Here is a 13,500-nt window from a genome sequence, read left to right on the forward strand (position 1 = left end):
GCAAAACTCCGCTAAAAGATAGACACAGCTGGAACAGACTAAGACACTTGGCTGATAACAGTAAGTTAGCATTCGGGGTGTTCGAGGAAACGTGTAACTTTAACTTCTCTTGTCATACACAAAGCACAAGGGAAAAAAAACAGCCCAAATACAACACAAACAGAACACAACACAGCACGACAGCCATAGATTGAACTTAACACATCTAACCTTCTATTTCATTTTCCATTGGTAGAGTCCCCCTCAAAGCACAAAAAGAAACAAAAAACAAAAACTGCCCCTTTTGTCTTTTAAGAAAAGCAGGTGTCATTCACTGGCATCCTGACCCAAAGAAGTCCAACCATGGCTGCATTTCACTCAAAATGCAGTTTTGCTCCCACAGTTTCTCGGTATGAATGATGTTGTGAGGAGAAAAAAATAAAAATATATATCCTTGCTGTAGAATGAATCTCAATCTCAATAGAGCACTCGTCAACAATAGAACAAAGTGAGGGAAGAGAGCGACGTGAGAGAGAGAGAGAGAGAGAGAGAGAGAGAGAGAGAGAGAGAGAGAGAGACAGAGAGAGAGAGATAAAGACCGCTCACTACTCTTCTTCCTATAATAGCCCCCCTCCTCCTCTTCACTTGTTTCTCCTATAACCCCCCCCACACACACTTTCCCGGTGTTTCTAGTAGTCGCTGCTCTCCCAGCCTGCAGTAAAATGACAAATACCGCTGCTAGGAGACGTCGTGCGCACGTGCCGCCGGTAAACAGACGCCCTAGTTCCCGTTCCCCCCCCTCCTCGTCGAGCCGTTGTCGTGCTTTTAAAAGCTCGCGCCCCCTCTCGTGATTGTTATTAATATTGTTATTATTATTATAATTATTGCTACAATGTTTACGCTTTACTTTTTTTTTCTCAATTTCGCGTTGCCTCAACGCCGAGCTCAAGAGGCTGCTTTGTTCAACTTAAAGGCGGTCGATTCGGTCCATTTTTTCTTACGGGCAAATACTCGACGCGTCCCCGTGTGTTTGTTACTTCGGTTCATTGTGCGCCTGGACGTGAGTACCGGAGAGAGTCGGTGCAGCCGTTTCAAAAGACGACCGCCCTCCCCCCCCTCACCAGTCTATCGCCTGAAATTGAACCCTGTCCTGTTTGCGGTGGTTTACCGTGTTTACCCAAACACGCCCACTCCTCCGCTCCTGCATTGTGTGTGCACGGTCTCCCGTTTGTCACGCCGGTGTAGTTTTTAGGAAACTCAATACTATCAATACGCTCCCTTGAACATTGACAGTCAGTGTGCCGCTATGCGGGGCTGTAATTTGGTCTGTCCCAGCGAACCGCTCCCGGCTAGCGAGGGTGGCCGTGGGATCTGAGCACAGGCACTTATTGGGGCGGGTGAAGAGAGCGCTGCAGCTCCGATTGCTTTACCTCTGTCTTTTCTGTCCTGCCCATGGCTCCGTACCTGCAGTGCTGCAGAGAAAAAGCGCCCCTTCCCCCACTCTGCATTATGACAAATCAAGGCAGGCAGGCAGCTGTGCCATTAGCACATCATAGCACAGTGAGTCTTCCATTGGAGAACAAACTCACAGGCTGTAGTACTGTGCTGCGGTTTGAGACATAATATTGCATGTGGCACATAATGTCAGTACCTTACAGGTCAAGTAGGTGACCAAGCTAGGGGTTAAGTAGCATGAGCCTGAACAGCCAATGTGTCGCATTGGGTGACAGGCGCCTTCTTGTCCCACTAGTGTTTTTGAGGTAGGTTAGCAATTGGCTCTTCATTATTCTGTGAGAGGTACAACATTTTTTGGTGTTCTGTTATGCTTCAGTGGCACCATTAAATCTATGACCACACATGCCCAAGTGAATACATTCTGCCCTACTTCTGAAAAAAAAAAAAAGAAAAAAGTTCTGTATTGTCTGGACTCAGCGGAACTGGAATGTCCCTCTATGATTGCAGGGGGTAAACAAACATTCAAACATTTACTTTAAAAAGAAAAACAGAATCCTAAAAAAGCCCTGCTGAATTTGCATAATGGGTACGGTGCGCTGAACGCCAGAGTCGCTGTCCACAGCGCGGTGGTGCTGAACCTTTGCCATAACTTGCTGCTTGATTTTGGAGAGACACTAATTTCTTGTACTAACAAGTATAATTCGTAAAATATTGGTGATTTTCACGACTGTAGTATTTCATAGAGAGAAAATCGTTCCATTTTTGTTCCCTTTATGCCTCTCTACAGGCATGAAGTAGAGCACAAACACACACACACATAGGCTTACCACTTATTTATGTGACATTCTATGGATGTATCACACAATCTCAATGTTATGTTACATTATATTATATTTGTTTTATTTTTCTGATACTGCAGACACTTTTGTCTACATGAGCTGTCGGACATAGGCTACTGTGGATCAATTTCTCTAATAATTCCAGGTTGATCAGCTCTCTCATGGCACTGTGCATGCTCATATATTGCTCATATAGCCTCCATTAGAATGAGTGACAAGCATCAGCATAGATAAGTTGAAATTCAGCCAGAAAACCTTGCAAGTGAACAGACCAAAAACATGCATTCAGTGAACTTGTTGGATCACTAAATGCCTTTATTGTGCTAAAAATCGGAGACCACAAGCGGCTGTGAAATAAACTGTAAGAGATGGCAGGCAAGGGGTTACTGTAAGTAAGGTAATAGGGTGGGCTGTGTTTTCCCTCTGCTTTGTGTGGAGTATGAGACAGCCAGCTCCTCCTTAACTGGTTCTGTGAATGGGCCAGTGAGGCAGTAGGGTATGAATGGCGGAGGGATCCACTGGTTCTGCCGCGCGTGGGAGCCGCCAGCTCCCGATTACTCACTCCCACTCCCTCAAGGGCCGTCTGCAATGCAGCTGTCCCGTCAGCCCGCGCCTCGCCATGCCCTACTTTATCCTGTCAATGCTCAAACACTGCAGCAATGCTCCCCCAGCACCACACATACACACATACAAACATGCAAAGGCATACATACGCACAGAAATGCTTGTGCGCACGCATGCTACTGTAAACACATAGCTATCATCTGACTCACAGACTTGACTTGAATTTAAACACAGATATTGCCAGCCCTGCAGCACTCATTATTAAATGTCATGCAGTCCTGCAATGCTCATCTACAAAAGGTATTTTTAATCATAAGGGGCTCACATTAAATCATAATATTTGTAAATGACCAGGATGCAAAGTCCATGTTTGTCACTGTGTATTCTCCAACAAATATCTCTGTGTGGAGTGGGGAAGTGGGGAATTTGGGCAGACAATACAGATATACAGCAACCCTCTTATTATTCCGATATGTGGGCACTGCTGTTTTCAACAATGGCCTTTTTATTATTGGCTGATTGTAATGTTGTAGATGAATTTAGGTTTTCTCTATTGTTGAACTCACTGAACTCTTGGCAAGAGAGTCCGTAAAATGCCTAAAATGTAAAATGAAAATGATAAATGTAATATGTACAAATGCAAATGTAATACAAATGTAATGCAATATTCAAACACAGAATGCAGAATGAAATTGGTTGACTGTAGTTATCAATCATTACATGTCTAACAGAACACATCATAACACAACAGTGTTAAGGCTCAAAGCAGAGGTTCTCCCTCTAATAAATGTATTATCTCCTTATGGCCACTGAAACGCACCAACATCATCACCTGTGTGTGTGTGTGTGTGTGCGTGTGTGTGTGTGTGTGTGTGTGTGTGTGTGTGTGTGTGTGTGTGTGTGTGTGTGAGCATGCATACGTGTGACCATATGCATACTTGCTTGGACATCTTTTTATGCACTTGATACTTAACCCTAACCCCTACTTGAATACCTAACCCTAACTCCAGCCAACAAGAAGTACTTTCCAAAGAAGCTGATCTAGAAATCAAAGGTTCTGAAATACCTTCCAGACAATTCCCACACATGCACTGGCATCAAAATCAAGAACTTTCCACTGACATTCAGCCTTGTTTGGTCAAGGACCAAGGGAGCAGCATCTTTTAAGAATGAAATTACATCAATATGAGATTTTATATGCAACTCATTATCTTCCAGGTGTCCTTGTCATTGTGGTAAAGAAGATGTAACAAAATTCATTCCAACACAACACTGCAGCAGAGATATTTCAACACTGCAATCTATATGTAATGTGTGAGTGAAATTGCTGATCTCCTCCCAAAGAATATATGACGGTGATGATGGTTATTACTATGTCGATACGCAAGTATGTATAAAAACTTCAAAGGCCTCATTTTATTTTTAGCAGCATTTCTTTTCTAAAACCTTCAACGATTTCCTGTACACTTGTTTGGCTCCAGAGGAAGCTAATGCACATGGACGTGTAAGTCATGACAATAGAGAGCAACACAAAGCAAGAGACAGCGAGTTGTAATGCATGATGATCCAGCAGACATTAACAAGGCCACAGGAGATTTGGAGGAGTTGGAGGGAGGGATAAAAAGATGGAGAGGAGACAAATGGAGACAGAGCAAGAACGATAGAGTAAAATGAGAGGAAAAAGAAAGACGGAGGGAGCAAAGAAAGCGCGAATAGAGATAGCACAAAGCATACAAGACCAGAGCAGAAGAAAAACTGAGGAGAGACGTACCATCCAGTGAGAGCCAGTCGTGCTGAGATGAGGGCAGTGAAGGAAGAGCGCGGGCCTTGTACTCAAACACCACCGAGTTGGAGATGATCTGGTTACTGACAGCCACCTGCAGCGTCACCAGACCTGTGTCATGAGCTGGGGAGGGAGAGGATAATGGGAATTCAATGCATATACAGTACACACAGTGGTATTAATGTGTACTCAGATTTGTTTATTGGTAATGACTGGCTTAATCTTCCCTGCACAACTAGTGTAAGTGTGAACAAATAAGGCCAAATAAGGATTACAGTGCCTCCTGTGGTGCCACAACAGCCTGACAACTGCTATATCTTTTGTTTATTTAATTAAAAATGACATTTTCAACTGACAAATTGATAAACATGGCTCTTGATATAGGGCTTGACAGTATGTGACAGCTAAACATGGGTTTTAAATTTGGAAATATTGCTTGTTTAAATTTGCAATGCTTGTGCACATTGGTACAAAATGGAATTGTATTTTCAGTTAAGATGGGATCTAAAAGCGACTAAGATTATTTTCTAAAAGCAAATCCTTCCCTTCAAACATTTATGTGCATATAACCATAATTAATGCACTCACTAATGTTGTGGACTGGGTGTTTTGCATAATTTCAGCCTGCAGAGTGATACCTTAAACAAGCAAATGAAAGCTCATGCTATACTCTGTGAATCGTTTTTCTGATGGGTCACTGTCATGGCTCAACCAAAGCTTCAGGTGACTCATTTTAAAGTACTTACAATACACTGCTATACTTGTCTTTGCTGCTAGAAAACAAGGTTGTTAAACATTCTGAAATGTCAATGGTCAACTTGAATATGTTGATTTAAACACTAACATCTCTGTGGTGGCTTGTGGTTCATGTGATCGTGAAAACTTCCAGTCAAATCTAATGTCCCTTCTCTTGTTTGATGTGAGTGAGGATGCTACTGTCTTACCAGGGCAGTAGCAGCGCAGCACCCCAGGTTGGATGAGCGAGGCAGGGACTGAGATCTGGTCAAACAGGCAGCTGTAGTTAGAGCTGGCCTCTTGCCAGGGCCCAGTGATCAGCACCTTCACCCCACCCTGTAAAACAGAGCAGATGGATGAAATACACTCATACCACACCTGCCAAGTCAGGTTCGAGTATACGCCATTAGATAATTTGTTGCTGCCTGCCATCTAGAGTGCATAGCTAAGAATGACACCAAGCTGAAAACACACACATCCTTATACTGACCTGTACTGCCATCAAGTGGATAACCAATATCACACCTCTGCCCATTTCTCTAAAACACTCAACCACCAAGTTAAAATACTGTGCTGCCCTCCAGGGGTTAGAGGAGGATATTGCTACTGACTACATCGTTCTAATAGAGATGAGACTGCATTGTACATAATAGGAAAGCGGTCAAGCTTGATTTTGATGAGGTAGAGTAATTTACTAAACAGTTTAAGTCATATCACAGGCCATACAGTAATATTCTACAAAACCAGAACGTGCAATTAAAAGCATTTTCAGCAACTCACCAAGAACACCCCACTAATTTCTCACATACCTTTTACATGACATTTATATTTTAGGCAATTAGCTGATGGTTTTATCCAGAGTGACAGAGTGATCCAAAGCCACCATGCCATCCCCCACCTGCACTCCCTCTACTGGCTCCCTGTGCCTGCTCCTGTCAAATGCAAAACTCAGGCTACTACAGGAGTTGCAGCCCTTTCGCTGCAGGCCATGGCTGAGCCCTTCACTCCAGCCCATGCCATGCACTCTGCTACTACTTGCTACTACTTGAGTGCTTAGTACTATCCCTGTGCTGACCTGGTAATCACTCCACTTTTGATTCTCCTTCCTCCCCAAAAATGGAAACTCCCACCACAGTAAAGACTGCAGAAACTTTCCCTATCTTACCCTGAAAATGAATCTCTTCAGGGACGACTTCATTCACCTCTCCCTGCCCCTGCATTTTTTTGCTTGGTTCTAATTTATTTTTACAACTTTATATTATTGATGATACTTCTTGTCTGAATGCCATTGCTCTGACACCTGCAGTCTTTATTGGCTGCTCGTAATTTTGGGGATACATGAATTTAAATTTATTCTACTGTTACACTTGTAATTTACTCTGAATAAGATTGCCAGTTTAATGCCTAAAATGTAAAATATAAATGCAAACCCAGTAACTCTTTCTGACACACATTTTAATATTCTGACAGCCCATTTAAATATTCTGCAGTGCACTGCACTTTTCATTAGTTCAAATTAAAGACTTTGAGGAGAAATAGCACTGAACACTCACCTCAGGGTAGGACCACTCGGGGGAATAGTCAGTGACCATGAAGAGCCGTCCAGTGGCCTGGAGCATCCCCAGAGCCCCTTGGGCCACAGCGGCAGAAACCACCTCTGCTACATGCATGTAGGACAAGGAGCCAGCCTCTCCGGTGGTTCCCCCTGCCCCGGCCCCTCCGCTCAGAGACTGGGGGCTGCAGCAGGGTTGAAGGCAAAGCTCTGATGGGGTGTAGCCAGAGCCCCTGGCCCCTCCATCCTCCTGGCCCTGCTGAGGGGCCCCACCACCCGTGTTCTGACTGTCTGATCCGTGGGATGTCACCAGCTGGTGGGCATACAGGGCCCCTCCAGCTGACATGGCGGTCCCACTGCCATCCACTGAGATGAAGTCGTTGATGAGGTCAGAGAACTGGTTCCCAAAGGAGATGTCAAAGTGATCCAGACTGATCTCCATGCCTGTCCCCCCTGCTCCTCCGTTGCTGGCCCCTCCACCCAGGCCCTGGTGGGTTCCTACGGTGTTGTAGAGTCCCTGGACCATGCCTGTACCCTGGAGGAGGGGCTGCAGCTGCTGTTGCTGCTGGGAGCGGTTGCTGCCATCGCTGCTGTTGTTTCCATTACGAATGCCCACTCCTTCCCCTGCACCTCCTGTCCCCCCTCCACTGTCCGAGGCCTGCTGCAGATAGTGCTCTGTCCCCCCTCCCTCTCCGCTCCCCCCTCCACAGGCCTGAATGTGATCTCCAGGCTTCAGTAGGCTGTCTGCTCCATTTTCTGTGGCTCCAGGCTGAGCTGAACCCACACTGCCTGGCTGCTCCAGACCCACCACCTCCTCATGCTCAGTGCCCAGCCCAGGGAAGCCCCCCTGGTACTGTAGCAGCTGGAGAGAGCCAGCCTGCCCAGGCCCCTCTGTGGGTGAGCCTCCATTACAGTTGGCTCTATGCTGGCTCTGGTGGGCCTGGTGGTGGTGGTGTAGGTGGCCGTTGCTGCCAGGGGAGTCTGTCTTCACCACCTGCAGACCCATATAGCCCCCAGCGTCGTGGGAGTTGTGCTCCATCATGTGGGTTTTCTGGCCCATGCTGGGCCTCCCCTGCTGGGCCTGGCCGGTCTGAGAGGCATCCTGGAGGAAGAAGCTGGGTGAACGATTCTGGTGGGGTAAATGAGGGCTGGACATGGCCTGACCATAGCCCACTGTGGCAGCACTGGAGGTATAGTCCTGCTTGGCATCAATGGCACTGAAATCCATCTGCTCCAAGGTGGTACTGGGGCTCAGGCCCCCACCGGAAGGCAGCAAGGAGCCTGCTGGGGTCAGGGAGAGGTTGCCCTGGGCTGGACCAGCACCAGACGACACAGGCACTCCGCTGCCACAGTTTACTACTGCCCCCACCTGGTAGCCGCTCTCCTTGGCCAGCTGCTGCTCGAATGAGGTGTCTTCCGTCTTGATGTTCTTTACCAGAGCTGAGCTGAAGCCGTAGCCGTTGTCTGACATGGTGGGGGAGCGCTGCAGACTGCCGTTGGTGCTGCCGTTGGAGGATGACGCTGAGGAGGAGTTGCCCTCTGTCTTCATCGCACTGCCCCCATAGGTCTGGCCCTGCTTGGGGTTGTTCAGGAAGCAGTCGGGGTCAAAGTTCATGTTGGTCTCTGGGATCTTGATAGATCCAGCATCCAGGCTGCTGGAGAGCACCAGCTCCTCGGACACCCCAGCTGCAGACAGCATAGAAAGACTGTCTCCTGCTGCATTTGTCCCAGCTTCCCCCACTCCTCCACTTGGGAAGGCAAATTTGTGACTGTCAGAGGTCACAGACAGCACCAAGCCCTGTGAGGTGGCATCTGCACCCATCAGGTGAGTGTTGGGACCTCCGGTAGGAGACATGCTGTAGACAGGGTCTCCGGTGACCTCAGACATGAAGACGCTCTGGGACAGGCCAGACATGACAGAGGCCACATGGCTCATCCCTGTCACCACGGGGCTGTCAGCCATGTCTGGGTCGCTGTTGAGCCCACTGCTGATAGAGACAGGGGAGTTCTGGGTGGTGTCAGGGACCTCCACCTGGTTCGTGGATGACACCTCCGTGCTGTTCTGGTGGAGGAGGACCGGCTTGTGGACTTTGCCATTGCGTTTCTCCCTGGCGCTGCCCCCTCCGCCTCCTCCCCCGGAGCTTTTGCCTCCACCATGGGTGTTGTGCTCGGTTTTCCCCTCCGACACGTCATTGTTTTGTACCTCAGAGTGGGCGCTGCTGTAGCCCCCTGAGCGGGGATCCACCTTAGGCGAGATGATGCGGTGTTTGGCGCTGTTGCATTTGTGGTGCACACTGCTCCCTGCACCTGTTAGGGAACAGACAGAGAGAAGGGGTGGCGGTGAGGTGGGGAGGTGGGTAAATAGAAATGTATTGAGATCAAATTGTTGAACATGTACTTAAGAAGTGGGCAATAATCCTCCTTGTGAAGGAGCAATGACAAAAGAAATTACATAGATGACACAGAAGTTATGTGAAACTGTCAGCACTGGATGATCCGTTTATGTATTTATGAGTCTGTGAAAAAGGATTTTCTCCTCAGATGGTGATAAAACTAGCCTTTCTGTTCAATATAATTTAAGTGAAGCTTATGGGAAGCTTTGAATAGCTTGTTACCTGAACTCATCAGAAATAAAAATGCAATTGTGCGTTACACAGAATAATTCTGTTTTTCAATTTATCAAATCACCTTCTGGTCTACAAACTTTTCCTGAATAACAGCCTAATGAAATTATCCAGTTGAAATTATTTGATTGATTAGCATGACTTTATAGAAAAGCTGGGCCATTTCAGATATGGCCTCGACACTGTTATCAGTAAACAAACAAATAATAAGCCAATAACCCTGACACTCTCCACATTCCCTATAAATCTCCTACTAATAAAAGACCTCAACCACCTCCTTTGGTCTACCTTATAACAAACTGTCTTTTTATGGCCTTTCTGTTTCTCTCACTAAATTTTCCATTTCTCCCCTGAGACCAAACACCTTCCCACCCCCTAGCCCTTACCCAGGGTGCCCGTGCAGAGACAGTTGTGAGTCCGGGGAGGTGGCTTGGTTTGGTGGCTGTCCAGAATCTGTTGCACCAGCTGCTCCACTGAGAAGCCAGAGCTGCTGTTCCCGTTGCTGCAAGTCCACTTGATGCCATGAACTGCCGGGAGAGAGGAGGAGACAGAGATGTCAGCCAGCCCAACAGACCACCAGCCACGCCAACCCCCCGCCCCACCCACTGCCCTTCCTGTCTGCCTGTCAGTATGCCCCATGCTGCCCACTGGACGCCTCTCTCACATGCCACACTAACCCTGGTGCAACAGCAAAATTAATATTTCTGGTTTGCCCTGGAGGAAAAAAACAACCCTCTGACTGGGCTACGCTAAAATGCTATCTGCATTAGTGGTATTACTGCTGGCAGAAGTAGCAGTAGCAGTAGTATTAATAGTAGTAGCAGTACTGGTAGTAGTAGTAGCATTAGTAGTACTGGTAGAATAGCAGTAGCAGTACCAGAAGTAGTAGTAGTAAGTCGCTTTGGATAGAAGTGTCTGCTAAATGACGTAATGTAATGTAATGTAATATAATGTAATGTAGTCATGGTGGTGGTGGTAGTAGAATTTATTGATGCCACACCTATGAATGAATACACTCTTTTCTTCTTCTTCTTCACCTACGCCACTCACTATCAGGCTAGATGGTATGCTACTTGGATACAACAAAGACTTTACTGCATTTCAGTTTGGTTTCATACACACTGTGGTTAGCCCCGCTCTATGTCTTCACATCCATAATGTTGAGATAACTCTAAACCCCAACTGCTTAACATCTTTTCATCCCTTCTTTCCCCTGTCCACTCTGTGTGCTGTTTGTTTAGTGCGGGATAGGGCAGCGGCTTGTCTCCAGTCTCCTTTTCTCTCTCTTCACACCAAGCCTTCTGTACTGCACTGCCCCTTCTCTGAAGTAGCAGGCCGAGTCGACCTGGTGTCTCTCTCCCTCCCCTGTGTCAGTGTGTCTGCTGATGCTCCGTGGCCTCCCCTCTGTGAGTGCTGATGAAGGTGACAGCCCCACACACCCCACCCCACCCCACCCCGGCCCATGTCTCTGTTCTGACAGGGGAAGCCACTGGGGAGGAACATCGCCTAGCTGCTGCTGGATCCGCTGCTGCACCTAGGGAAAAAAGGAGCCTTTCGCCTGCACAGCTCCACTCCCTGCCTCAGTCACACTTGGCTAGCGCCTCCTAATACCTTTCATCGCTCCACTCGCCAACCAGCCACCACTTCTGATGAGGCTGATAGTGATTTTAGTGACTGTATGGAGGTAGCAGACACCACTGACTGCTGCAGCGCTGAGGCTCTCAACCGGGGAAAAAAATATGGTAATACTTCAGAAGTGAAGCATATTTAGACTATCAAACAAAATCAAGGCAGCTTTAATACGGGTTCCCCACACTTCAATACCTCCTTTGGTTAAATAGGCAAGCGAGAGAGAGAGAGAGAGACAGAGAATGAGTGAGGGTGAGAGCGTGTGTGAAAAACAGAGTGAGAATTTGCTTAGTGTGTGTCTGTTTGCATATGAGAGAAAGGGAGATGGAAAAGGGGTGCGACAGTGGGGGTGGCAGGAGTGAGACGTAGAGAGTATGGGAGATTAAAGACGGAGCCAGTTAAGAACAAAGCGAAGAGAACAGGCTGGGAAAGATAATTGGATGACTCTGATTAGGATCTAACTCCAAAGCTTTAAGATTCCCTGGCAGATTACAGGCTGGCCACCAGCAGATGTCAGCAGAGCTGTTGTGATCAAGCTAACACCATGCAGTGTAGCTCTCTGTTACACTGACAACTCACTGTGGCAGGCCACAGACGGGATTCATTTTGATCTTTGACAAACATTATGAAGTGTAATGTTTTTAGTTCTTTTAATAAAATCTCAGTTCCATTGTACTTTGAACTAAGTGAACTGATAAAATTGATTGAATAGATACCACATCTGACCGAAAGGCTTTACGGTAGTTATTAAAAAATCATAAGTGTGTCTATCTGGAGATCCCATTGGAAAATGTGGTTTAAGTCACCATTCGGCTCCTGACAGTTTGTAATGCAAACAGTACAAATCATTAAGATGAGATGATGCTGGTATTACTAACACAGGGATGACAGGGCCATGGGCATGCGAAGCGTCCCATCACAGATCCCCTTCCATGACAAAGCCAGAAGGCAGGCTACAGGACAGGAGAGCATCCTGTCTGCCGGTCTGACTCAGAGAGGGTGACAGAGCAAGAGTGACAGTCTAACGCAACAGCTTACATCCACCATGTATCCCCATCCCTCTGTGTCCAAACAATCCCGTCTCTCCTCCGCCCTGATCCCTCATGCCAGACTTGCCACAGCCCTCTTCAGGCTTCATCTAGACGGGCGTCACCCCCGGAGGCTCTGGGTTGTTGACGTACAGTTACCACCGTGTCTGCCTGTCTCTTCTCCTCACTGAGGGTTATGTTCCAAAGCAGACATGACAGGAGCAGTGCCACTAGGTTTAATCCCGGCAGCGGCAGCAGCAGTGGCACCAAACAACAACCCAGTCACATCATCATCCCGATGACTGCATCCTGTCTTGAGCAGCACCACACAGCCCTAATGACAAACACAGCCTGTCTGTAGGGCGCACGCATATCCCATCTGGTTGCCTCTGCACCATCGGGCACTATATGGGACAGTAGAGTACAATAGTTTACAGTATGGCCAGCCCTCTTTGCCTTGCTCTGCTCTATTATTCTCTGGCCCTGCCTGTCTAGCCTGGAGACTGGCCTTCTGTCTGTCTGAGTGTTTGTTAGAGCCGCTCATGCGCTATCTGTCAGCAGGCTAGGGGCATGGCTGGGGAGACTCTGCTGCGTGTTTATAGCATTAGACCAAAGGAGTGAATCAAGCTGGCTGCCTTGTCTGCCGAATTGTAGCGTGACTGAGCAGTGAAGCCACTCTCTTACCCCCTCTTCACCCCCCCTCTTCTTCTCTTTCTCATCAAACACCGCAGGGCGTTAAGGAGGATGAGGTCAGACAAGGCCATGTTTCACAGGGTTTATATTTGGACTGGCGTGTGTGAGCATCCGTGCATGTGAGAGGAAGTGTGTGTGAGTTTTTGCGACTGAGACTGAGAGTTAGTGTACTTGAGTGTGCACGAGTGTGCATGTTTTTGTCGCGGGGAGACAGAATGAGCTCAACTGATCCATGAAATCCACATTTTTCCTTTGTTGTTTTTTTTTGTATCATTAGAGGTGTCAAATGGTTTGCGCAGTGAAATATCATGTGGAGAGAATAACAAAAGGGAAGAACAAGACGGATGAGGGCAATTATATTCTGAAAGTTGACACACTCTTCAGGGAAAATAACTATTTGACATTAAACTAAGAGTTCATGCACTGACATAAAATGAGCATGTGAACCATCATCATTATGTGATAACGTTTTCCAAACATACATGCCACACATACTGTATATGGCCCCATATCAAACATGCACCAAAGTTCCTGTATATTTCCCATACTACACTGTATGTGGTTTGAGGGTTTGTGCAGGTGTAATATGGAGCAGAAGGAAACCCATCCTGCTAGCTCA

At 47.1% G+C, this 13,500-nt stretch overlaps 1 protein-coding gene across 1 annotated transcript in view; it reads right to left on the reverse strand.

Annotated features, from left to right (window-relative positions):
- camta1a (calmodulin binding transcription activator 1a) overlaps positions 1-13,500 on the reverse strand; it is a 121,040-nt gene that overhangs the window by 17,518 nt on the left and 90,022 nt on the right. The window contains exons 5-8 of the mRNA XM_071522618.1: positions 9,918-10,058; positions 6,909-9,214; positions 5,565-5,691; positions 4,609-4,743 (exon numbers count right to left, since the gene is read on the reverse strand). Coding sequence (XP_071378719.1) covers positions 4,609-4,743; positions 5,565-5,691; positions 6,909-9,214; positions 9,918-10,058 — 2,709 coding nt within the window. The remainder of the gene's footprint in view (positions 1-4,608; positions 4,744-5,564; positions 5,692-6,908; positions 9,215-9,917; positions 10,059-13,500) is intronic.

This window comes from Centroberyx affinis, unplaced genomic scaffold (genome assembly GCF_046629955.1).
Source record: "Centroberyx affinis isolate AG114_WGS23_722 - 3 ecotype Tasmania unplaced genomic scaffold, CSIRO-AGI_Caff_v1 ptg001010l_1, whole genome shotgun sequence".
NCBI lineage: Eukaryota > Metazoa > Chordata > Actinopteri > Beryciformes > Berycidae > Centroberyx > Centroberyx affinis.